The sequence below is a fragment of the Poromitra crassiceps genome (genome assembly GCF_964638095.1).
Source record: "Poromitra crassiceps genome assembly, chromosome: 8".
Taxonomy (NCBI): domain Eukaryota; kingdom Metazoa; phylum Chordata; class Actinopteri; order Beryciformes; family Melamphaidae; genus Poromitra; species Poromitra crassiceps.
Genome location: NC_139629.1, coordinates 5,855,925 through 5,882,415, shown reverse-complemented (window position 1 = coordinate 5,882,415; position 26,491 = coordinate 5,855,925). Strand labels below are relative to the sequence as shown.

Here is a 26,491-nt window from a genome sequence, read left to right as displayed (position 1 = left end):
GCGTGTATGAAGATAGGGCCCTTGGACTGGAGCTCAAAGACTTGAGGCTTGATTTGGACTTGCACAACATCACTTGTGAGCATCTCTGCCATTATGCCAGGGGTGCCACCCTGCAGCACTGCTTTCAAATTGCGTCACCTCTTCTTTGTAGTTACTCGGACACTGACAGTAGCTGATGAGCGAGGCTAGGAGATGATGATGAAGAAGACATTTACCTGCTCTTCCACAGGCCTTCTGACACTCTTCATACGTCTCAAAGCGATTCTGGTTCCCGCCACAGCCTCCATACCAGAAACGTGTGCAGCTCTTGCTGACGGCGTCGTAGTGCCACTTGAGGACAAATTTGGCACAGGTGCCCTCCTCTTTGGGAAGCTGGCAGATGTCTCCTGCTGTCGAGGCCATTGTAAGGGCCGCTGTAAGGTGACAAAGGTGGTGACAAAGAATGACAATTAGTTAAAGTAGAAGAGCACATGGCCATGTTCAGACTAGGAGGCCAAATCTGATTTGTGAACTTTAGTGACCTATTAATGACTTTATCCAGATTGGTTTTATGAGTCTGGACGCTCCAAGTCTGATTTGTGTCACTTGTCTCAAACCACATATGGAGGTAGTTTCCAATCTGCTTTCGACTGATGTGACTTCAGTGTGGACGCGCAGATCCACCAAATCTGATTTGAACGTCACTTGTAACTCGTCATCAAATGCCTCTGCGCAGGAAAACCACGTCACCAACGTACGTATTTACTGACGCCCATGTCGTTACCATAGCAAGCCATGCAGATAGGCTGTTTAGGTCTGGACACACAGATCCGACATGAAAATCATATTTGTGGCAGTGCGGACACACTCCCAAATCAGATTTGGGAAACCAATCAAGATAATGATGATTAATGACTTTATCAGCCAATCGAATTTGCCTGTAATGTGAACATGGCCATAGAACAGTGTTCATTGTACTGATACAAAATAAGCTGAATTAAAATGGATGTTAAATAGGAGCCTCACTTCAATGGTGCAATCAAAATTCAATGTGTCATTACTAATACTGTATGCATGATGACTAGTGGTCAAGGTCACATGGTATTTGCCAATGACTTGTCACTGAAGTTGTTCTATGGAATGGAGATTGGTATAATAACACATGAAAGTAAAAAAAAAAAAAAAACGAACAAACGAAAGCACTTCCAACCACAGCAGACTTTTACTCTGCTATCTTCATAGTGGCACATTAAGGCTTAGAGTATATATTGTATAAACTACCTGCTGCCAATTGACACTGACAACATACTGACAAATTGAACTTGGTTTGTAAGGAGACTGCTGCCAAAAAAACAATGAACCAGTGAACAAGGCTTTCCATTCATTTTATCCATGCTTATGACTTGGCTCGCTCCTGCGAATGACAAAAGTAAAACTTTCCCATTTTCCGTGCTTGGCTTTTGAGTTGTTCCGTCAGTCTTTTGGAGTAAATGAAGGGGGTTGAGGAGGTGGGGGTTTGTGGTTGAAATACAAGGGACCTTTTGTTTTGTAAAATGAGCACAGTTTGAGGAAATTGAATTATGCAATCGTGACATAACTTTCAAAATTGGTTATTTAATGTCCAGATATATCCCTAAGATCTGGGTGAGAGGTCTGATTCAGATCATGTTTGAGGAGGTAGACTCGCTTGTTTGAAAACTAGACAAAGGAGGAAATGATTACTGCTTTCATGTTGGCTGGCATTTGCATTACATACATATGCACACAGGTCAAAGTCAGTCATATGTTCAGCAGAGGTAGTTGGAAGGGAAGGCACAGTAACATAATAGGCCAACAAAAACAAAAACATCTCAAGGCAGATTATTCCATCAGCAGTTCCGTACTCACCAGGATCTGGGAGGATCTCAACCTGTTCAACCTGCTGCACTTTCTGCTGTGGCTCTGGCTCTGTGGAAACATTAAAACATATTGTTTTTCCTCTTCAAGGAGCAGATTTTCATCAGCTAGTGAGCACTTATCAGGTCCATTGTCAACAGGAGGTCAAGTGGAACATGGACATAAATGGACACGTATCCACTCAGATGCTACTTTTTTCTCTTTCCCCCCCTACGCACATCGTGCACGCCACTACGCTCGAAGTCTGTGTTCTATCTTTATGCTCTGTCACAAATCTTCATGACTGACTGATTATTTTTCTGATTCTACTTTTCAGAGATGCAGACTTTGCAGAGTCCCTCTTGCGCACCTAGCACTAGCATGGTGGCTCAGTGGTTAGCACTGTTGCCTCACAGCAAGAACGTTGTGGGTTTGAATCTCCATCCTGGCTTTCTGTGTCGAGTTTGCATGTTCTCCCTATGTGTGCGTGGGTTTCCTCCCACAGTCTATGCTGTGTTTGTGTAGTATCATAATGTAATAAAATAAAATGTGTAGTATGTAACCTATTATGGCATATACGACTGTGATGATGCTATGTAAAGCCCTTTGAGACTGCTTGTGGTAATATCACTGACCTAAAAATATGGACAGAGCTATCCCATTGATTTTGGCCACCCGTTTGGAGTTGATTCGTTGGCCGTCGCCATCTTGATTTTTCGTCAGCAGAGTGGGAGGGAATGGGTTGAGTCCTTCCGCACCTCACGTGAGATGGGGGTTTCCCAGAGCTGCAGCTCCGCCTGCTATTGGTCCGTGATCAGCAAGCTGTGCAATCACTGGACAGGCGATCTGTCAATCACCCCCTTTTCTATCATCTATTTTACTCCAAACGGGCGAGTTATAGAAAAAATTACCCCCCCCCCCCTACAGTTGTTATGAAAAGGTGAAATTAGCTATATAGACCAAAACTGTGTTTTGCCCCCGACTTGAAAGATGTTTAATCCTGTTACAAAGTCAGGCATTTTAACATGGGTGGGAATGCCCACTGCCCCCCACCCCAAAGTGGCCATTTGCGGAACTACAGCTTTTCACTCCACTTCCGCATTTTCAGAGGAAAGCCGGGGGGGTGCGTGATTTCTAACCCCACATAGGATAAGCAATAACCACGCCCTGTGGCGCCGGGATTGGCCAGGAGCAACACTGGAGGGCACGCAGCCCAGCGATTTCATGAACCAACTGAATAACTCTTGAGAACGGACAGCGATTTCGAGAGCGGACATTGAGAGCGGACATTGAAATGAATTATGGTCACCTTAGCATAGTAATAATAATAATAAGCATAATAATTGTAATCTACACAATGTACACAATCTACAAAAACATGCAATAATATAAACGGTGTTGTGTTCACGTTCATAGCTTATAATATAATGTATCATATCGTTAATTTCAAGCTCAATTCTTACCCAGAGAAAAGGTACAGCACTGAAAATGTAACAAGCAATAGTTTTTTAAACATCTTTATTTTAAAAGATGAAAAACCCCAGGTGCTTTAGTCCCAAGCTTCAATGCTCCTGGCCAATCCCGGCGCCACAGGGCGTGGTTATTGCTTATCCTATGTGGGGTTAGAAATCACATCGGGGGGGTTGGCCACTGGGTAATATACATAACTGAACTGAACTGAACACTCTTGTGTATGCAGCTGCAATCCACATTTCTATAGACAGTAGAAATGTAGTGATGGTAATCAATACCTCGATTCATTTCTGGATTAATTTAAGAAGATCAGTAACACGACAAGCTTTTACTTTCCCCTAATTCTATATGTACATGATCTTAATCATGTAAAAGACAGTATCAGTGAAATCCCTTGACCTTCCATGATGGATGATCAATTCTACTGGTAACAAGCCTTATTAAAACAGCTTATGCAACAGCTTAACGTTACGTCATAGCATAATAATGCTGCATCAGATTGCACCATCACACCAGGCAAGTGGCACATTTCCTCAGAGAGCCTGGCAGCGACAACCACTTACCTGACCACCTCACGCAGTGTTTCAAGCAGAGGGCCTCGGTCTCGAACCTATTGTCATTGCCGCCACAACCTCCGTACCAGAACTGCGTACAGAGCTCGTTCATTCTGTCAAAGAACCACTTAGCCTGATAGTCTTTGCACGGCATTCCAGGGTCATAGTCAAGAGAGCATGGGTCTGCAAGATCGTTAACTAGAACATGCAAAAAACAACAACGTCAGCAATCGAAGACAAACAGGGAGAGAAAGAGAGGGTGAGTTTGTTTGTATGAAGATTAAATGTAGAACTGCTGTACATGAAGCATTGTTATTGTGTGCCATTAAAAAGTTGTGAATTTATGACTAAAAGGGTGTCGGGGGGGTTCAAACAACACTCAGTGCTAATATAGTTCACTCACAAGTGCAAAGAAAATGGCATTCAACATGGCATAACATTCTAAAAGATGGTACAGGCTACTTGCATTATTAGCATTTGGACGCTAGTAGTAGTCAGTGGAAAGAAAGAAGTAACGTACAGGTGAATTGCAGTTGTAAATGTTAGTTATTACTACATTACTGGTTAGTGTTAGTTCATTTTAGTCATCTAGGATCTGCAATGGCTGTGTGGTCTCTGGGCTATGGTGCAAAAACCACTGTCTTTAGCTAAATAGCTAATCCCTCAGAGCCAAACCCCAGAATGACCTCACTGCTAATTCTGAGAAAGCTCATGAAATCCATCCCAGTCTTGGCTACATTTACAGCCCTCAAGACCATTCAACCACGTGGTCCTTCAATTCCCTTGTGGAACAGTCCAGTCTAAATTCCCTAGTGCTAGTAAGAACATGTTCCTGTTCGCTTTGAGGTCACTACTCAAAGCTATTCTTACAATCACATTTGAACGAGATCAGAGCAGATTATGGAACGTTAGGCTACTGCCAGTGAAGGAGATGTTCTCATGTCTTAGTTATGCTGCATCTTGTGTTTCTACTATAAGGGAGAAGCAGCCTAACTCCAAACTCCAAAGGCCAACGTGTGCAGAAATCTGCATTAAAGGGATAGTTCACATTTTTTAAAGTCTAGCCCTATTTGCTACTTTCCAATGATGATGTGGATTGCCAGAGTTCTTTCTCAGCACAATCCATGCTGTTCCCCATAGTAGCTCTGGAAAGTTGGGCAAAAACGAATGCAGGGTCACTGGGGTCACGCTCCTGTAGGTACAAGCTGACTGAAGCTCACTGAAATGTACTTGGTGTGACTGTGTGTGTGTGTGTGTGTGTGTGTGTGTGTGTGTGTGTGTGTGTGTGTGTGTGTGTGTGTGTGTGTGTGTGTGTGTGTGTGCACTGTGTGTGTGTGTGTGTGTGTGTGTGTGTGTGTGTGTGTGTGTGTGTGTGTGTGTGTGTGTGGATGGATTTTTAGTGAGCCTCAGTCAGCTTGTACATACAGAAGTGTGACCCCATTGACCTTGCATATGTTTTTGCCCAACTTTCCAGAGCTACTATGAGCAACAGCATGGATGGTGCTGAGAAATAACTCTATAAATCAACATCATCATTGGTAAGTAGCAAATAGGGCTAGACTTTAAAAAACGTGACCTATCCCTTTAACAGCCTTTTTTTCTCCCCCAAGTGACACACAGAATTGCAAGCTTAGCCGTCTTGCCTGTCACACTTTAAAGAAAAGTTGTAATCTCTTGGTAAAAAATCCCCAGGAGCAATAACAGTAGTTTTATTATTATTATTATTATTTTCTCACCCCCCACCCCCCATTTTCTCCCCAATTGTACTTGGCCAATTTCCCCCTGCTGCCCCGGTCACTGCTCCACCCTCTGCCGATCTGGGGAGAGCGGTAGCCTAGCACCATGCTTCCACATGCGCAGTTGCTTCTTTTCACCTGACAGCGGGGAGCTTCACCGGCAGGATGTAGCACGTTGGAGGATCACGCTATTCCCACCAGTTCCCTCCCGCCCCCAACAGGAGCAATAACAGCAGTTGATAAGTGAATCGGATCCATGAGGCTGACGAGTCAGTTGAGCAAGTTTCCCCAAAAGCCCTGTGTTCTTGGCAAGCACTAGTGAGTTGATTAAGAACACATTTGTGTAGTAGTTACGGTGAAATATGGCTGCATTACTGAGCTGTGCAGTTATTATCAGGTTTTATTTGGGTAACATATTTACTGCCTATGACAACCGGCCAAACACAACTCTATTGAGATCATTAGCAGAAAAAGGACCAGGAAAATGTGGAGAGAATATCGAATGGCCTACTGCACAAAAGTTAACAGAAAAAAAACGATTTAATCCTTTTTGGGGTGTTCATTTCACTTCACCCATTGTCCATTTCCCTTCACAGTGTTTTATTATTATTAGGATTTAGGACAGGGTTCAATTAATTTTAAGGTAATATTCTGATGAGGTCAGATCAGAGGATATAAAACAATATATATATATATATATATAGCTACACTTCTGATACTGCAGTTAATTTTTAAAGAATATGGGAACTTTTTCCCGGCAAACAACACACAAATCTAAGACTACACTGATGAGATATCACTTCAGACTGATGAAGATGTCTGTATAATATTCAAGTGACTCAAACTGAATGGGATGCTATGAGCAGCACACCGTAAATTTTACATAGCTGAAATAGTAGAGAAATGATAAATGACAGAGATGTCCAAATTAACATTCCCCACCCCACTGTCCAAATAACAGCAACCAACGGATATAAGGATTATTTTACACACATGTAGATGTTGCCTTCTGTCAGTTAATGAAAAAATGTTAATCAACCAAACGGGTTATGTCAATTCATAATCATTGAATGCAGATAAATGCAGGCAAAAGCATCACATACACACAAACTGTACATACACATGTGCACGCGCGCACGCACACACACACACGCACGCACGCGCACACACACACACACACACACACACACACACACACACACACACACACACGTACACGCAAACACTCAGTCACTCTCTGAGTCACTCACCAGTCTCTGGTGTGTCCAGGGGTGTGGTGTTTACAATAGCAGTGGCTTGGCTGGCCGGCATGTGCACTGCTGCTTCTGTTAGAGTGGAACAAGCAGTCATGGAGCTGGCACAGTAATGTCAGAGTTCAATATGTGGTTGTGGTATTTGTCAGAATCAGAGTGATTTTAATTTTGCCAAAAACAATAAAGGCACGGGGCGTCTGTTTCGGTGCAGATTGATGTCGAGAAATATTGAAGACTTTGAGCGTTTCACAGAACAACCCTTGCTCTCACCCCCTCAAGGGGCTCTTGAGTGATGCTAGCCTATAATTGACACGAACAATGAAGTGATATTTTATCAATAGAGATGAGAATAGCTCATCTAGTGAAGAGGTAATCCAAAAATACTAATACTGCTTGCCTTGAGAACAAGGGAAAAAAATTATGCATAGAAATGCATGAAATAGGCCACGCCCATCACAGGCTCTCCGTTCACTTCCGCACACCAGCGTAATTTTCCTTGAATTAAACATAGCTAAAAGCTGTTGTGTGGTGGGCTGCGCAGACAAAAAATGTAAAAAATCGCCAATTAAAGTTTTTTTGTACTCCCGAGCAACACAAGGAAGCCATTGAGAATTGGCGAGAAGAAAAATGTGGATGTAGCTGTCAGTGAAGTAAGTTGGAGTGTTCATGTTCCTTATATATGATCTTTGTGTGCAACACACGACCATGCACGCGACATAGGAGAACGCCAGGATTGGGTGGGGGGGGGGGGGGGGGGGGGGGTTGTTTCCCCCCGTTTTGGGGGTGGTTTCTGAATGATGATGCACTCCGCAGTGTCTCTATGGGGAAAAAATGAAGCATACAAACTAATGGTACAGGTGCGTTTATGGACTTACTGGTAGTGATGATGCCCTTGTGGGTGGAGACAATGTGACCTTGGCCTGAGTGGGCCGTGACCACAGCGTGATACGACTGGGCGCTCTCCAGGTTGTCCACAGCGAGCTCTGTCCCTGACACGTTGGTCTTCAGCACCAGCGCATGGTCACGCAACCGAGTCACCACCACCTCGAAGTAGACCAAGACCTTGGGATCTGGGCTGGACCAACGCAATCTCAAGCTGCTGGAGGTGACGTTAGTGGTGTGTAGCTCCTCTGATTCTAAGATCGTGGTGTTGAGGTAAGAAAGCACACAAATAGACAAGATGAGCATAGAAAGCACCGGAAACCAGGTCAGTCAAGCCCTCCACCAAGGAGGAACATGTTTTCTGTGCTGTTTGTCCATTGGTTTTTCAGCAGGATTACGGAAAAACTACTGGCCCGCTTTTCATGAAACGTGCACAACAGTGTGTTGTTAGCTTGTTACAGTAGCTATAGCTTCCTAACGTTATTTTCAATCTGCTTGATTGCATATTGTGCTACTTCCAGCGTTTAACGGTCAGAAAAAGAAGCTACAATATATTGACACATGGCCTTAGTTGAACATTTTCTTTGCGGCACTGATACAAATTCATGAACAATGAAGCACCGGTATTGGATATCCTATCCATCACCCTCACGGCAAAAAGACAACACACACAATCCATAGTATATGTATGTAGCAATGTAAGATAATGTTGTTTCTCATTTGCCTTTTCATATTTACACAATAACAACAAATGAAATGTGAACAGTGGTGCTGATTTATGGGGCAGCTACTATTCAAGGTTGACCATACATCAGTGACACTGAAGGAAATGGAAATGTAGCCAAGTAAAACACTTTAAATTGACATTTGCTGCTGTGATGCATGAAAGTTGAATTGAGTAAGTTTATGATATTACCTTTGTGCTTACTTTGATGTACTGCTTGGTTATTTTCCTGGTGTTTTTGATGTTTCCTATGAATATACAAATAATGAGTTAATTGCAACCTCACTATACAGGGATTGATGACACGTGGTAAAAATGATCAAAACACTTACTCCTGGACGTGTGGAGACTTAAATGGGTTTTTTAATGGCTGATCACTCTGGAACCACTCGCAGTTTTTGACGACTTCAGGGGACATGTAGAAAGCATTTTCAACTGAAAAACAAGTCATTTAGAAAAACATTTTCACACATGGACAGACTGATGGTCATAATAGCATAAAGCAGCGGTTTTCAAAGTGTGAGGCACGCGTCCTCTGGGGGGCGCAAGACAACTTCAGGGCAGGCGCGACATGATGGCGGGAAATCAGAGAAGGAGAAAATGCGCAGCCAACTTGACCATGCTGGCTGCACAATGGCTGCGCAGCCTTCACTGTTGAGGCGAGCTCAGGCTGTCCGAGGAGAAACCAGGGAGAACGAAAAGAAGATTTTTAAAAAGAAATGCGTGTTTCACAAATCCGATCACGGCAATTCTTTGTATGCACATACAACACATAATGCTCATGTTTTTGTATCTGTTGGGGAGCTATTTCTGATTAATTTTACGAGATTTATGGGGGTGGGGAACTGTCTGTCCGCGCTGGCCAGCCTGGCTACAGACACAGTCCATAGAGGTTGAACATGCAGAGAACACAACATCTACACTAGATACACTGCACGGAGGCGGGTATCCCACTAGTTATAATGAAGAGGTGTTAAAAGTCCTTCAGCTGTATGTTCTCCAAGGGGAAGCCCACTCTCCCACACTTTGAAAACCCAAACACAATGGTAAATACATGCGGCGCATGCACGGCATTTGTAAAAGCACACTGACAGATGTATGAGAAACTTACTGCTGATATACTTTGGCAACAGCTGGCCAAAGGTCTGGATGTGTTTGTCATAGAAGTGTGAGATGCTGTCCAGCCTCTTGAAGAAGACATCCGATGGCTCGCTGGCCATGCGTGACAAGACACGGGCGTCTCCGGCGCTCAGCTTCCCGCCCACACCCACGATGACCAGGAAGTAGCCCTTGCACTTGACCTCAGTGGCCACACGCAGCAGCTGCTCCTCATCTTCCTCCACGCCTCCGCTCACAAACAGCATCAGCACCTTGCGGTCACGTTGGAGCGGCGACCTCTCGAACACCTGCTCCACCGTCTGCTCGATGGCCGCCGCCAGCGCCCGACCGCCCTCTAGCTGCGGCGTCTTCTCCAGGAGGAAGTTGACGATATCCTGAGCCGAGCTGTGCTCGGTCAGGCCGATATCCACCTGGATGGGAGAGCCGCTGTTGTTGCGGAGGAACTCGTACGGTGCATGCTGGACCACGGCCACTCTGGCGTGGTGAACAGACAGCGTGGGGTCGGAGGACACGTGTAGCTGCTCCACAATGTGTGCAATGTAGCGTTTGATCTCAGTGAAGAAGGTGGGGTAGGTGGACTCAGAGCTGTCCATGACGAAGGCCATGTCGATGTCCACATCGGTGGTGGAAGACCTCCTGTCTCTGTTGGCTGATGGGGGCACGTAGTCGCACATTTGGGCCGGAGCGCAGACATCTATGGAGGAACATACAGAGATTGAGATTTTGTCTCGCTATGATTTATATTACATATTTATTTGGGAAGCTGCTTTCGGTTTGCATGCAACTTTCACTGCAATAAGGAGGCATGTGTTTCCAATTAGGTAACAATGGAAGTATTATGATGGTTCAGTGTTTCTCGAGTCAATGAGCTATTATACTCCTGGGAGTATAGTTTTGGTAACACCAGATTAAAAAAGAGATATGCAGCATTAGTATGATGTCATTTTTAGTGCACTTAAGTCAAGCTCTTACCCAGGCACACATGGCAGTTCTTAACCTTTTCGATGACTGAGTTGTACTGTGCACTTCCAAGAGTAGGCAGGACAATGACTTGGGCCAGTGCTGTGTTGTTGAGCTGATGTATAAAGAGGAGGTAGAAAATAGTGTACAGTACATCGTGAAGAAAGATGCTGTGAATATTTATATATCTTATTGTTATATGAACCTGCTGCCTGTACTCTATAGGTGAGTCGTTGTTTTTCTACCTGCAGTGCTCTAGCGAGCGCTCTGTCTTCACGGCTGACCAGGAACACCGAGGCGATTCCAGCATCGTAGAGGCGGAGGGCCGCGGCACTGATAGGCTGCGTCTCCCTGGGCACTGCTCCATTGACGAAGAAGATGGCCACTTTCCTCATGAGGAAGCCACTGCGCACCCTCTTGAAGGTGTTCTGGGCCACAAAGTTCATGACCGTCTCCAAACTGCGCTGCTTGCGGGTCTGCAGGGTCTGCAGTCCCTCGAGGCGCTGCACCAGGGTGCGTTTCTTCAGCGCGTCAGAAAAGCGCACCTCGGTGGTCACCTCGTTGTTGTACAGGGTCAGAGCAACACGCGCTCCTCTTGGGCAGTTACTCTCAGTGATGGTGATGTCGTTGACCAGGTGGAGGACGGTGTCGCGCATGTTGTTGAAGGCGGCGCGGTTGACGCCGTCAGAGGCGTCCAGGGCAAAGGCCAGCTCCGTGGGGTAGAGAGGGCATTCCAGCTGACCTGGTGGTGCACACATGGAGGATTGTCAACTCTGTATAGTATGTATTAGTGCTAAACAGACCTGGGTCGAATAGTATTGGCAAATGCTTTTTCTTATTTTACAGCGATTGTTTAACTCTGCTTAAAGCACCAGATGAGTGGAGTTTGTCACTTGTATTGATATTTAGCACCGTGCCAAATTCATCCAGTCAGAGAATGTTGTCTGGAAGCTACCTTAAACATTTTGAGAAACATTTCAAATAATCATTTTACTAATGCTAAAGACTGATGTGCATAGTTTTATTCTGCAGAAAAAAAATGACTTACCATAACAGCAAGCTGGTAAAGAAAAGGAAACAAAAAGGGATTAGACATTCTCTTTACTTATGGATTAAAAAATGGTGTATTGCATTGTTGATAGCGTTCACATTATACTTACGACAGTTATCTCTGATCTTCTTGACCAGGTCACATTGCTGGGGACAAAGAGGCAATTGGAAACAGATGTGTGAAACAAGAAAGATACCAGACATTAGTTTTGCTGTCTTCATTTAAAAACAACTTTTCTGAGTTTGATATATGGAGTACATACCACAACGCCTGGTCCTCTCGGTCCTTTCTGACCCTATGGGAACAGAAACACTTGTGTTAACAGCTGGACAAAGACCCGTGGATGATGAAGTTCTTGCATTATTTGTGTCAAATCATTTAAACAACTGAACAATATGCAGTTTTACAGAAACCCTATGTGCCATAGAGAAGGCAAAAATAGCACAGTCAAGATCCTATATTATAAATGATAAACACCCAGCACATTAGATGCTATGTATACAGATGCAGGAATGTTACTTACATAAGGCCCAGGGTATCCAACCTCTCCCGTCTGTCCGGTTGTACCAATATTCCCTGCAACGCCCTGGAAGGAATTAACCGTAGGTTTAATTTTTTTACACTTATTCAACATAAACTTGAATGTGCTCGCTCATTTAACGCACTGCTGAGGGCGATTTGTGTTAGGGTGTTTTACCAGGCAGGAAAAAGGCAGTGGATTCGTTGTGTGATGATACCATACAGAATGTAGCATTTTGAATATTGTTCTCTACCCTAATGACTAGGAGAGGCAAACCTAATCTGACTGGTGTTTCAACACTCACCCTCTGCCCACGATTTCCTCTGCCTCCTGGCCCCCCGTTTGTGCCGGCATCACCAGCTGCTCCCTGAAATGAAGGAGCCAAGAACAGAGAATGAGCCGCTTTCAAGATTACGTCCAATGATCAACATGAAAAGAGGCCGACTTGCCAACTTGAGCTCTCTGTTCAGTGAAACACTGCAGCTATTGAATTTCAATTGAAGGCTTAATGTTTTCTGCAAACATTACCTTTGGTCCTGGGAATCCTGGGAAGCCTCCATCACCCTGCAATGACAATGCATACACACTTGATGTATCATTGTTGATTTAGGAACGATTTTAAGCCTCAATGGGGTAACATGGAGACTAAACGTACAAGGGAATGCACAATGGAAACTGGTGATCTTATATTTTGTTATGGGTCACTTACACTCCCTCCTTTGGGCCCTGCGCTGCCCAATCCATCTCTACCATCTTCACCCTATAAGAAAAGGTTGGTTAAAAAAATTAAATAAAACAATGTCCTAAAATAATAATTCAGCTGCACATGGTCTTGGTGGTTATGGAAGCTTATTGAATATGGAATATACATTTCACATAAAATGTATTGGAGAGGAATACAGCAACCCCCCATATCCTTTCATAACAGTGTTTTGCAGCGATATAGTGTATCAAAAGGCACTGATTCAAAATAGAATATTTGGCATGAGGAAATCTTCAGCAAACATCATTTCCCTGATTGAAAACACACCACATGATTTATATTCTCAGATAGGGCAACATAAATCTTGCTTCAAAGCGGTCATGGCTCTAACATACAGAATAGATTATCAGACGGCAGGCTGAAGCAGATCAAAGGTTCCCCTGCCGAGAGCATTCACTTTCATAAGAACCACTGTAACTACAGTTGTCTAATAAATACATCTATTTAATAGTATAGAGGAATATGTTTCAATGCCAATTATGATTAATCACACATTTCTGTTTTGTTTGTTTTTTTGATGAGTGAAAATTATTTTTATTTTGTTAATTTTCCATCACTTTTATATTGTGGAGGAGGAGGATGTGAGTTCATTCTTACAGGCTCTCCACGGGGGCCAAGTGGTCCAATAACACCGTGGGGTCCCGGATCTCCTGGCTCTCCCTACGATAGGATAGACAGAGATAGAGAATAAGAAGTAGGCAAAAGAGAGACAGAAAGAGTCACAGATTTGTGTGAAACTGATTGTCTACAGAAGAAAAAATAATATTTCTATCAAGTGAATTTCCTTAGATTTAATTGAGCTCATATGCTTTATTTGAACTATTGTATGATGTGAAACGGGCCATGGATGTTTTCTTAGGGTACTTTTATGTTTGTTCAAATAGACTGCACATGTGTGTCCAGTAATGTGAGCATGCCGGGCTTAGGCCAATGTGTTTATAACTGAAACAAGGCTGTTATGGAAGAACTTAAGCCACGCTGATTATGTCCATTTGGTACCTTGCGACCAAGAGTTCCTCTTCTGCCCCTCTCTCCAGCGGGTCCCGGGAGTCCTCCAGGACCCTAGAAAAGAAAATGTGAGGTTAGGAAATGTATTTTTAGGCACAAAAGAAGTAAAAGTAAGAAGAAAAATTCTAATAATCAACAACGATACTGTTATTGAAGGCAAAGAATGTGTGTGTCACCAATGTGCCAGCATGGTTGCTGTGTGTGGAAGACACAACTGCAGCAGGCATGTGTTTTTTCCATTTTCCTCCAGGCCATGTGTTCTTCTGACAGCACATTGCTTGTGTGTGTAGATGACATCTTACAGCCAAACGCATTCATGTTAAATTAGCAAACAGCGGATTTTCTTCAATCAAAGAGGGATAAAAGATCCAGAGAGTTCCTTTATCAGTGGGCCTATGTTTTGAAGACCAGTCTCTGTTGTCTCTGTAGGACAAAGCAGGTGCAGGCTGAACCTGACATCAGCTTGTTTCAAAGTTGTACTCTTTCTTCTCTGCGCTCCTCATTTGCATTACAGTACTTTGTTGTTTTTATATTTATACACCGCCTTGGTCCATGATGGTTATTTTAAACATGCTTTATTAATATACTTGACTCACCTTGACTTGATTTAAATATGTTATGGTCATTAAAAAAAAGTGTCACATATAAAATGGTCCTGACAGGTTCACTCACCCTGGGTCCAGGGTTCCCATCTTCTCCTCTGACTCCAGGTACACTTTTTGGCCCAGGTGGACCCTTGAAAAAGACAGACCAGACCCATCTATGTTTTCACAATTTGTTATACTACAGCTGGGCTGCCAATCCAATAAGTTATTCCAATAAGTAAAACATTAACACAAATTTGTGGACATATGAGTATTTCAGCCGCCATGGGCCAGTCAAAACAATTGGTCATGTACCTAATGCAGCCAAGAGATTAACAGTGACATCCTATGAAAAGTAGTGACAATGAATGATGTGTTGGCAACAGCATTGACAGCCCGAGTCATTTGCCAAAGACTGCATAGAAAATGAAGATGCACTCACTCTAGATCCTCCAATACCAGGCTCTCCCCGCACACCATCATCTCCGGGCCTTCCAGGACCTCCCTAAATGACATGAGAACATGAAATGGTTAGAATTGCTGGAAATGTTAAGTGTATTTTTCTACTTTATTTTACGTTCCCCCCCGCCCCTTTTTTTCCAGATCTTTCTCACATTGTCTCCCTAATTGCACTTGGTCAATTCCCCCTGTTGTCCCGGTCGTTGCTCCACCCCCTCTACTGATCTGGGGAGAGTTGTAGACGAGCACATGCTTCCTCCGAGACATGTGCAATCGCCAGCCGCTTCTTTTTACCTGACAGCCAGGAGCTTCACCGGCAGGACGTGGCGCGTGGGAGGATCACGCTATTCCCGCCAGTTCCCCTCCCCCCAAACAGGTGCCCCCCGACCAACCAGAGGAGGCGCTAGTGCAACAACCAGGACTCATACCTCAACGGCTTCCCACCCGCAGACGCGGTCAATTGTGTCTCTATGATCGTCTGACCAAGCCGGAGGTACTGCTATCGGGAACTGAACCCGGGTCTCTGAGGTGGTAGGCGAGTGCTTTTACCTCTATAGTCTACACCACCCAGACGCCCCATGGAATGTAAGTATTAGGCACTAAGCGCTGGCTGTTATCACTGAGAGGGAAACTTACAGCCTGTCCAGGTGGGCCTCTTCTGCCATCAGATCCCTAAGAAAGCAGTAGAAATAGGTTCAGAATCAAAACACAGTTGTATGTATTTGGTTTAGAGATATAACTGACTATAGGACAGATAGGAGTTGTCATACCCTCCTGCCAGGTCCACCAGGGCCTCCCTGAGTTCCATCCTGACCAGGCTCTCCCTATCATTTCAGAACAGATATCTTGTTAAGTTAACCCATGCAAACACAAACAATCATATAATATTTGGGTTTCCATCCAAAGGTATCACAAATCTTAATCGGATTTTCAGAAATTATAGAGCTGTCAATCACCTGGTCTTTGAAGCTGTCTGCGCTGCTGATCAGCTGCTAGACCCGATACAGCTCTATTAAACACATCTCCCCTTGTTAATTTAAAGTTTCTTGATGATCTAAAAATACAAAGGTACTGTACCATAAAATGCAATTTCTGGATTAGGCTACCAGGTGCCACTCTTCAACTCAGCAAGCATAACGTTATAATCCACGGAGCAGAGTTAGTAAGTGAATACAATTTCATTCAATTCTAGAAGTGAGTCGCCTTAAAGTTAATATCCCAGTCTTCTTCTGTTTAACATGGCGGGCAGTCTAAATTGTGCGGTTTATTTACCATTATTTACCTTTACAAGTGTGTAGCCCTATTGTGTGTAGGCTACACGGCATGTCATGTTTTACAGTGATCAAGGCAAACTGCGTGGTTTTTGAATGGAGACACAATGGAATATCACTTCATCTGTTTCCACTAGGGGTGTCACGATACACTCAGTTCACGATACGATACGTATCACGATACTGGGTTCACGATAACGATACGATACGATTTTAACAATATTTTTTAAACTTGAATAATGACAATATATGACTGGAAAAGTAGTATTTTATTTGAAATGCTCAAATACAAAACATGCTGTTGTGGGAAATTGTTATTACAATAACAACTAGAAAAAACATGAGATTGGAGATAAGGCTTAACTTGAAATAGAATGAGTTACACCGTCACTTAGATTTACTTTGAACTAAAAGGTTTCTCAGCAGTATAAATTCTCATTATGCATCTTCAGTTTTTCTTCAAACTCAAACAACAAGACTTTTCTTAATCTAAGTAAACAGTTTTGCCAGAAACTCAATTGAATGGTTTCTCTCCTGTATAACTTCTCATGTGTCTCTTCAGAGACTTGTTCAACTGAACTACTTTCCACACATTGAACTTCAACAAACAAAGACGTTTCTTAGTCTATTAAAAAAAAAAAATTTTTTTTTTTTTGCGATATGAGATTTCATCTCAACGATACATATCGTGACGTTTTACTATCGCGAAATTTCGTGGGACGATATATTGTGACACCCCTAGTTTCCACTGCACTTATCGCATCTTCCTTTTATCGATACACCCGACTTTTCCACCTCCCTCAAGCGTGAAAACGTTTTTGCGATATTTGGATTAAAAAATGTTTTGTAGCATTTTCACTCAGGTTTTCTATGCGCAAATTGAATTTCCACATAAAAACAGATGGATGGAAACCCAACTACTGTTAGCTTGTTTAGATGTTTACTTTTGAAAATACAATGTTATTTAGACTAGAGCATTAAGATGTGCAGGGGGACTTTACCACTGGTCCAACATCACCGGCGTCTCCTTTAGATCCTGCTTGTCTGTTATCCCCTCCAGGTGCACCCTAGTAGACAGAAATTACATTGTCAAACTCAACTAGAGTTGATTGCCTTTATGGCAGTTACACCTTCTGAACCCCGATTTGCCTCAGAAAGTTCACCAAGACAACATTATAACTGCCTGGGAGAGCAATGGCAAGCGGAAGGAGGTTTACACACATTCACATATTTGAGCTGACCAGAGCTGCCACAGTTTTATACTGTTGACCACTGTTGAATGCCTTGCTCAAGGGCTCATTCACTTCCTCTGAAGTGCTGAAGGCACTCTCACAAAGACTGTCCAAGCCGGTCTGCAAATTCATACTAAGGGCCGATAACAAGCCCACTTCTCTAGCCTTCATACTTTCACAAACATGCTCTACATTTTAGATGTTACTCCTGCCTAGACCAGTTCAACCATTCGTGTCCAATATAGTAAAGTTGTTCATTTGGACATAAAATTCCACCATAACCAGCTTTGTAATATTATCAGCATGCAGTGTACTCACCGGGTCACCACTGATACCCTTGTCTCCTCTGCCTCCTCCCTGTCCTTTGGCACCTTTAGGTCCCTAAAGGAAAGTTAAGGAAATGTACATGAGCAATAACCATAATGTGATGCTTGCATGTAGAGAAAGATATAAAGTTGAAATGGTATCCAGTCACTCACTCTTCTTCCAGGGTTTCCTCTCTCTCCCGGGGGTCCAGCCACTCCACTTTTGCCCTGACAGAACACATAGTCAATTAAAACCCACTTTCACACAAAACCAAAATCAGCCGCATGTGTCTCTTTACCACAAGCGAATGTCTGGTGGGAATATAATTTGATTGAAGAACACACGGACGAAAAATGCAAATATGACAGACTTACATCTTCTCCATTGATGCCATCCAGGCCAAGTTCTCCAAATTCACCCTGCAACATGGTGTGGTTGGTTAAGTCATCACTGTAATAGCCCATTTTTTCTTACAGTATTTGTTTGATAATGATAATGATAGTAAAAGAGGAAAAACACTCACCTTTTCTCCAGAGTACCCACGAGAACCCTGAAGAAAAGAAAAAACAGGGTTACACATGAGGAGAGATCACAGAATCGACAATTTAAGCCTTATGCCTACCCCACACTACAGGATTTTCAAATCCTTGAAGATTATAAAAATCTTGAGAGCCCACACACTACAGGACAGAGAGAGCCGATTTTTTAACATTTCAATCTTGGGACACACACACAATCGCGTCTGTTCAAACGCAACCCCACACACTAGAAGATTATGCCGAAGATTCACCTTGAAGCAGGGCTCGACGTTAACTTTTAAAATGCCTATTCAGTGTGCGCACCGGGTGTAGTAGTGTCATTTCGTTTTCGATTATTTTTTATTTTTTTATTTTTTTATAATGCATTTGCACTGAAAGGATTTGTTTAACTAATATTTGCGCGGACAGCCGCGTCCATTCGGGGTGTAGGCCTACTGTGCACGGCCAGGCGAAAACCGTCTGCACAGGTGTCTTGTGGAGGGGCGCGTCTGCTGATTTGACTCACTTTTCCGTGCGGACACTCGCGATGCGGGAAGCTGAGACCTAAGCGCTTGTTGTAGGCTACATGCTTTGCAGTATAGCATTAGTTTTCCGTCCCGTTCAAAGACGCACGGGTATTTCACCTCGATGACAATTTCCTCGTTCTTTGTTTCTGTGCGGGGCTGCGGGTGGACGCGGACCAGTTTATTTTGCGAAAAACTAATGGAAACGCAGCTACTACTGGCTCTCTGCTCAAGATGCAATCTCCTGTCGGGTTGTAAATATCTAACATGTTAGATATGGCCGATTCACAATCGGGAAGAGGCAGTCTTCCCGATTGTGAATCTTTGAACCCCACACACTACAGGATCATTTGGGAAGATTATCTGCCCGACGCGCTTCAAATCGGGAGCACCCCCGAGAAAATCGGGAGGGGGGAATCTTGGCCATAATCTTGCAAATTATCCTGTAGTGTGGGGTAGGCATTAAGGTTAAGGTGAAAATCCTTTACCTTGACACCTCTCTGTCCGGGACATCCCTGGAAACCTTGGGTTCCGTTGACACCAGGAGGACCTCTCTCTCCCTGTCATTAAACACCAAAGATGTTATGCAAAATATGTAGACACAAAATACAAACATTATTAGGAAGATTACATCTGAAGGCACATATTAACTCCTAACAAATCCGAAAAGCAGTATACTGTAATACAGAGGTTCCCAATCTTTTTCATCGTAGGACCAAAAGATACATTTTGTGTCTCCCTGGGACCCAAACTCACAAAAAACATACGGTAATGAGTTGCCATGACGACCGGTTGCCGACACCCCAACCCCCTTCCCCCCCCCTCCATGGGTCCGGGACCCTTTTGGGAAACACTGCTGTAATAGAAGCCCTCATGCAAATGAGCAGGGAAATCAAACTTACAGGTCCACCCTCATCTCCAGGATGTCCTTGGCTTCCCACTCCTCCTGGACCACCCTGAAAGACAGCACAGCAAAGTCCAGTGAACAATCCATCTCTGCTATAGTTAAGAAATGTTTGGTCTTGTATGTCTTTCTAGAAATGCCCAGAAAAGTACATCATAAAATAGATACCTTAGGCCCTGGAAGTCCAACTGCTCCTCTGTCTCCCCTGGTACCAGTACACTTGCATGGTACTGCACAGCATTCCCTCTCTGCAATATTGTCCTGTGCAAAAAAAAAGAAAGAAAAGTGTAAGTGATTGAAGGGAGGAAACAAACAACTATTAAAAGAAAAAGACAAGAAAAAACATGACAACTCACCAGTTCCTCCATCAGTTCATAGTCCAGGTCCATGATGTTGACGCGTAGGGGCCTGGTGTACCTGAACCCTCGACCAAACTCCAGCAGCACCGCTTCCTCAAATTTGGGCACCCGCTCCAGGCCAACCATGATGAGACTGTGCACACCTGTTTGGCACATACCGTATGTACAAGAGTGGATGGGACGAGAAATCCTGACTTGTTACTAGAGTATAATATTACTATTAGTTCATATATCTGTGGTTCAGGATACATATCATTTGAGGGCAGTTTATATCCTCCATCTTTGTTACCTGACAGGTGAAGCTCCTCAACCCTCCTTTTCATTTCAGCATATGGGGCATCAAGACCATCAGTCAGATGGATGACAACCTTCAGGGGGGGAAACACCATTCAGTGTCACATTTGCTCCCATTTTTGGTGAATCTATACATTGATAGAGGTAAGATTCGCTAACCCACCTTGACAACATTGTCCTGTCTGCTCTTGAACCTATCAGTGTAAGCTGAGATGGTCCTGCCATTGAGGAGATAGGGGCCACGGCTGTGTAGAGCCCTGAAGTCTGCAAAGAGCTGGTCAACGTTGTCTGTGAAGTCCAGGTGGACAGGCTCAGAAGCAGAGTCCATGGCCAATATGCCCACCTGCACAGAGGGAATCTGCCCTGACGAGCAACTGATGCTTCCCATTTTGGAGATCCTCTGCAGAATGGCACCCATCTTGCTCTGGAGGTTGGTCTGAGCAGTGAAGATGTTCTGGGAGGAAACATCAAAGCCTACCAACACCTCCACGCTGCAGGCTGTGAGAGAGAACATGGTTAGACATAATGCCTTACTTTGTGAACCACAGGCAACATTTGGAAGTCAATAATATTGATTACCAATACATATTCTTATATTCCCATAGCACACTTAATTAATAACAGAATCGGACATTTTCTAAATAGAATAATTTTGCAATTATACACACACACAGTATATGTATGTGTATATATATACACTGTATACTGTATATATACACATACATACATACATACATACATACATACATACATACACACTATATAACTAAAAAGTCTATTGGCAAGTAAAAAATACATCTCTGTGATTCTCACTTTTAGTAGCTGGTTGCACACCAGTGCAAAGACTGACACCCTTCACCTCATCATCCAACGTCTCCAGGATCTGCTCATTGAGCTCTGAAAGCTCCTGGTAGGTGCTTGCACGAGCTACAGTGGTGGACTCGCTTCCCAGGTTTTCTAACTCATCTTCGATGTCGCCCACTCCCACGGCATAGATTCTCACGCCGCTGTTCTTCAGACCAAGGGCTGCTGTTTTACTGTCATCAGCTGATCGTCCTCCAGTGACAACCATCAGGATCTGAGGGACCCCCTCATCCTTCCTGCTGCCTCTGGCTTTGGAAAATTGATTCGCCTCAGCGTGGCGAATGGCTGCACCAGTGTGGATTCTTCGTCCGCCTTTGTACTCTGCTGCAAGGATGGCATCGAGAATGGCCTCCTTGTCAGTGTATGTGTTGAGGTAAAATACATCAGTCACATCTGTGGCATAGTGTGCCAGGCCAATCCGCAGGTTGTCCCTTGTGTTGTAGAACAGATCGATTAGGTTGTAGATGAACATCATCACCTCCTTGAAGTTGTCCTTGCCCAAGTTAATGGAGCCGTCCACCAAAAACACAATATCAGCCACTTTAGCTTTCGGCAGTGCTGTGAGATGAAAGTTGAGATATTGCAAGGAGAAAGAAGGGGGACAATAGGAGAAGAGAAAACTGACTCAATATAAATATGATGCTATCTCGTTAATATGAGCTTAATTGTATGATTGCAGTAGCTAGCATCTTTTTGCACTACTTACATGGATCAATAGTAGGTTCCGGGTCAGTCATGGTTCTACTCAACCTCTCAATAACGGAGGTCTGGATGGCTGGCAAGCTAGGGAATCTCAGAACTTGAAGGACATCAGCTGGTGAGGTGGCAATTTGGTTTAACTGTCTTGTGTCAGCAGATTCAGCTCCGATACCAATGCAGTTGACCCGGGCGTTTTTAAGCCGAGGCCCGTAGAGAGACACATCAGTGGGGGAACGTCCACCTGTGAGAACCACAAGATGCTGGGAGGCGTCGGCCAGACGCACACCAGCAGAGGCTTTGAGCTCGTTCGTTATGACGTACTCAATGGCCTCTGCCAGGTCTGAAGACCGTCCACTCATCTGACGTAGCCTTTTGATGGCAGAGAGAACAGCTGGTTTGTTGTTATGTGAGTTCAGAGAGAACTCGGTCTTCACTCTGTCTGCATACTGGACAACAGCCACACGCACCCCGTCAAGCTGCACATCAAGCTGTTGGACAATGTTGAGGATGAAATCACGGATATGAGCAATGCCAACAGAACCTGTGTTGTCTGAGCCATCGATGAGGAAAATGATGTCCTTTTTCCCAAGGTCAAGAAGGGGGAATCCTGAGTAGGAAAGGACAATAAAGAGACAAAGGGTTTCTCCAATTTATTTCGTGAAATTTGTATGGTTAATTTTATGATTCCCACTTGATGAATTCAATTCAATTTAGTTCACTGCAATTATATGAAAAACACGTTGATGTTTGACAATATAGTATTTCATACCTGGTATGATAGTAGGAGGACTATAACTCTCTCTGATGATATCAGTGGTCATTGTGTTGACTGAAGCAAGAAGGTGCTGCTCCACGTTTGGAAGCTGTTGGAAACTGTCAACTGTATAGGCAAACTCAGGCTTCAAGGAAATCTGTTTCAGTTCATCAGGGTCTGCATTCCTTGAGCCAACGGCAAGAGGAGCTACCAGGTTACTCTTAAGTTGGTTAGCTGGAGCGGTTACATCATCTGCAGACTTACCACCTGTGACTAGAATGAGGAACTGAGGCACACCTTCCTCAATACGGCTTCCAGCTGTCCTCTTGTAGATTTCTCTGGAGACCCACTCGAGAGCCCGACCTGTGTTCAGGAGGTTCCCACCTTTACTCCGAAGCCTTGTCACAGCATGTCGCACCTCATCTTTGGTGGAGTATGCATTCAGCAAAAAGTCTGCCTTGGCATCATCACTGTACTGCACCACTGAAATTCTGACTTTATCCAACCCTACATCCAGCTTCTCCACTACTCTCTTGATCATTTCACGGATGGAGGGGAACTCACTACGCATCGCTGTTGTGCCATCAATTAGAAACACAACATCCCTCTTGTCTCCTCCAGGGGCTATTGTGGGAACTGCGAAAGACAGCAAACAATATTGTTTGTTAGCTACAGTTACAACTGAATTCAATTATGTGACAACCGTGCATAGCTTCATCAGGATATATATATATATCTATCCTCTAAAATAAACTTTCTGTAGGTGAATCTGACCTAAGGAATCTTTTTAAACAATAGATGTTTGTATTTTTAAAGTGTGCTTTTCCCCCTGGATTTTCGCCCGTTTTCTCCCCCCTGCTGTCCCGCTCATTTCTCCACCGCCTCTGCTGATCTGGGGAGAGTTGTAGACTAGCACATGTTTCCTCCGATACATGTGAATGTCGTTTCACCTGACGGCGAGGACACACTCTATTCTCCCCAGTACCCCTCCCCCTGAAAAGGCGCCCGAGCCGAGTGCAGCGACCAGGGCACATATCTTACCGGCTTCACACCCGCAGACACGGCCAATTGTGTCTGTAGGAACGCCTGACCAAGCTGGAGGTGCCGCTACCAGGAATTGAACCTCTAGGCAAGGGCTTTTACCTCTACACTACCCAGGCACCCCTTTTTGAACTGTGTTATGTCAAACTCATTAAACATTATTGGTCAGAGATAACGTAAAGGAACTCGCCAACATTTTGGTAGATTCGCCTAGACATCTTCCCAATAGTAAGACAAGAAAATAGAGTCCCTTCTCTTCTCTGTGCGTGGAATACAAAAATAGTGAGCGCTAGTTAGCTTAGCACAATGAATGGTAAATGGTAAATGGTAAAAAACATAAAATGCTTCCATACTGCTCACCTGGCGTAATCCAAGTCTCCACAAGCCCTGAGATGTCAAGTTAACTTAAAAATACATAATTTACACCCTGTTCTTAGCTGAAATCTGCACTGTAGCCAGGCGCTGGGTTCCAGCTGTACATAACAATATTTCAGCTAGAAATTGTGTAAATGATGTTTTTTCAAGTCAACTTGGCATATCAGGGCCTTGTGGAGACTTGGATTACGCCAGGCGAGCAGTATGGAAGCATTTTGTTTATTTAAAAAAAAAAAACATATTTGCTCATGCTAACGGGGGTAGGCCAGCCGTACCATTGACTACCATTCATTGTGCTAAGCTACTGTAAGTAGCGCTCGCTATTTTTCTAGTACATGCACAGAGAAGAGAAGGTACTCCAGGGCCGATTCTAGGGGGGGGCAGGGGTGGGCTATGCCCACCCAAAAATTAATCTTGCCCACCCCAATTATTATTATTATTATTTTTAATCGCCCTTTTTGAATTCCAGGCGACCGCACTTAGGGTCGCGACCCGAAGGTTGGAGACCACTGGGTTAGTTAGTTTAGGGCACCTAACAGTAGTTATAGCTTTAATTTGATTTGAGAAATAAGCTCATCCAATACAAAGAATATTATGGAGTTGATTATTTTAAACTATGGATGAAGGATTGTTATTTATTTGTTAGGGTAACAAAGTCAATCTGCTTTCAAAGTTTTAATTTCAGTTTGAGTTTGAATAAGACTAAAAGTCTTGTAAATATAGGTTTGAAGGCTAAATGGCAAATAGTTTTTAGCTATGGTTAAGTCTCACTGCACTAGTCTTTAATTTGAGAAATAAGGTCATCCAATGAAAATAACTGTTATGGAGTTGATTATTGAAATTATGGATGAAGGATGTTTTTAAGTTTTATGGTAAATCAATCTGCTTTCAAAGTTGTTTTCTTTTCACTTTTAAGACTAAAAGTCTTGTGAATATAATAACAGTTGTGTAAATAGTTAGTTTGTTAGTTAGTTTGGTATGTACATAGTTAGTTTGCAAATAGTTTTAATAATAGGAGTTTTGTAAACATTGGCCTGTCCCCTGAGTGAAAGTTCATACTTAGGTTACCCACAGCACAATGTGGACACCTAGTGGAACAGTTTAGTGTTAGAATATAATGCAACAGAGTTTTTTTTTGGTATGACTATTTTCATTGCCCCCCCCAAATTTTCAATTGCCCACCCAGTAACCTCACCCTAGATATGGGCCTGAGGTACTCTATTTTCTTGTCTTACGATTGGGAAGATGTCAAATAGATGAATCTCCCAAAATGTTGGCGTGTTCCTTTAACTGGGGAAAATTACCTTCATAGTGTGGGAAAACTGGATTTAAAATGGCAATGTCAGCATCCGACAACTCATTCAGAGTTGTGATTATGTTGTCCTGGACTGTGTACAGGCCAGGGAGGTCATCTACAGTGTAGGCATAGTTAGGAACATATGAGACCACCTGGAGCTCGGTAGGGTTAACATCCCTGGTCCCGATGCTGAAGGGCAGAACCCTAGATCGTTTGAGTGATGATGCTGCACGACTAACGTCATCTGTAGAACCTCCACTGGAGACGACAATTAGAAATTGCGGTACACCCTCCTGCTTCCTGCTCCCACGCGCTCCTGTCAGGACATCCCGACTGACAAACTCCAAGGCCTGGCCCAGGTTACGTTGCGTTCCTCCACGTTGCCTTATTTCCCTGATGGCATTCAAAACACCCTCTTTGGATGTATGTGTGTTCAAATACATATCAGCATTTGGAGAGTCACCATACTGGACCACACCAATCCGGATCTTATTCTCGCCAACATTAAGATTGTCCACGATCCTGCGCATAAACTCCTGGATAATAGGGAATTCCCGTCCAACACCATCAGAACCATCGACAAGGAAGACCACATCCTTCTTGGGACCATACGACTCAGCTGAAAAAGGAGGAGATTTTTATTATTATTATCTTCCGGTACACAATTAAAATATGTGACAAAGGGTTAAATGAAATCAAAAGAGCATTTACACAGCAGTGTTCAATATCAATTCAACTAACTATGATTGGATACCTGAAATACGACTACTCAATGGAAAAATCTGATTGAGAGATTGTGTCAGGGTAAGTTAATAACATGGGGGAAAGCCCAGTCTGAAGGTTTTATTGATTGTGGATGCATGCTATTGTAACTGCAATCTGCTATCGTCTGATGTGATGTTGTTACCTGTTTTATCATGGATCACCCAATAGCAGATTGTAATTGCAGCATGCAGCAAATGTCAGTCTAACCTGAAAAGTAGTGTCTGTTTTGTTTAGTATAATGGTATACGGTCTAATAAACCTACACTTTTAAACATTTATAGTTAAAATAACATTTCTGGAAAACACTCCATGCACCTGATAACCCAGGTATCCCTGAAGAGAGGGTTA

General features: G+C 43.5%; 1 protein-coding gene across 1 annotated transcript in view; it reads right to left on the bottom strand.

Moving 5' to 3' along the window:
* LOC310781501 (collagen alpha-3(VI) chain-like) overlaps positions 1–26,491 on the bottom strand; it is a gene marked incomplete at its 5' end in the record, with an annotated part of 84,725 nt that overhangs the window by 2,891 nt on the left and 55,343 nt on the right. The window contains 38 exons of the mRNA XM_083642141.1: positions 216–413; positions 1,867–1,926; positions 3,891–4,079; positions 6,868–6,942; positions 7,746–8,006; positions 8,669–8,724; positions 8,809–8,911; positions 9,588–10,289; positions 10,568–10,670; positions 10,801–11,297; positions 11,604–11,615; positions 11,716–11,752; positions 11,869–11,901; positions 12,130–12,192; positions 12,431–12,493; positions 12,655–12,690; positions 12,836–12,886; positions 13,487–13,549; positions 13,889–13,951; positions 14,570–14,632; positions 14,924–14,986; positions 15,577–15,612; positions 15,711–15,764; positions 17,213–17,278; positions 17,762–17,824; positions 17,923–17,976; positions 18,124–18,168; positions 18,273–18,299; positions 19,280–19,351; positions 19,694–19,747; positions 19,864–19,956; positions 20,052–20,197; positions 20,344–20,422; positions 20,512–20,846; positions 21,162–21,770; positions 21,919–22,518; positions 22,681–23,301; positions 25,386–25,997. Of these exons, the coding sequence (XP_083498267.1) occupies positions 216–413; positions 1,867–1,926; positions 3,891–4,079; positions 6,868–6,942; positions 7,746–8,006; positions 8,669–8,724; positions 8,809–8,911; positions 9,588–10,289; positions 10,568–10,670; positions 10,801–11,297; positions 11,604–11,615; positions 11,716–11,752; positions 11,869–11,901; positions 12,130–12,192; positions 12,431–12,493; positions 12,655–12,690; positions 12,836–12,886; positions 13,487–13,549; positions 13,889–13,951; positions 14,570–14,632; positions 14,924–14,986; positions 15,577–15,612; positions 15,711–15,764; positions 17,213–17,278; positions 17,762–17,824; positions 17,923–17,976; positions 18,124–18,168; positions 18,273–18,299; positions 19,280–19,351; positions 19,694–19,747; positions 19,864–19,956; positions 20,052–20,197; positions 20,344–20,422; positions 20,512–20,846; positions 21,162–21,770; positions 21,919–22,518; positions 22,681–23,301; positions 25,386–25,997 (6,357 nt within the window). The remainder of the gene's footprint in view (positions 1–215; positions 414–1,866; positions 1,927–3,890; positions 4,080–6,867; positions 6,943–7,745; positions 8,007–8,668; positions 8,725–8,808; positions 8,912–9,587; positions 10,290–10,567; positions 10,671–10,800; positions 11,298–11,603; positions 11,616–11,715; positions 11,753–11,868; positions 11,902–12,129; positions 12,193–12,430; positions 12,494–12,654; positions 12,691–12,835; positions 12,887–13,486; positions 13,550–13,888; positions 13,952–14,569; positions 14,633–14,923; positions 14,987–15,576; positions 15,613–15,710; positions 15,765–17,212; positions 17,279–17,761; positions 17,825–17,922; positions 17,977–18,123; positions 18,169–18,272; positions 18,300–19,279; positions 19,352–19,693; positions 19,748–19,863; positions 19,957–20,051; positions 20,198–20,343; positions 20,423–20,511; positions 20,847–21,161; positions 21,771–21,918; positions 22,519–22,680; positions 23,302–25,385; positions 25,998–26,491) is intronic.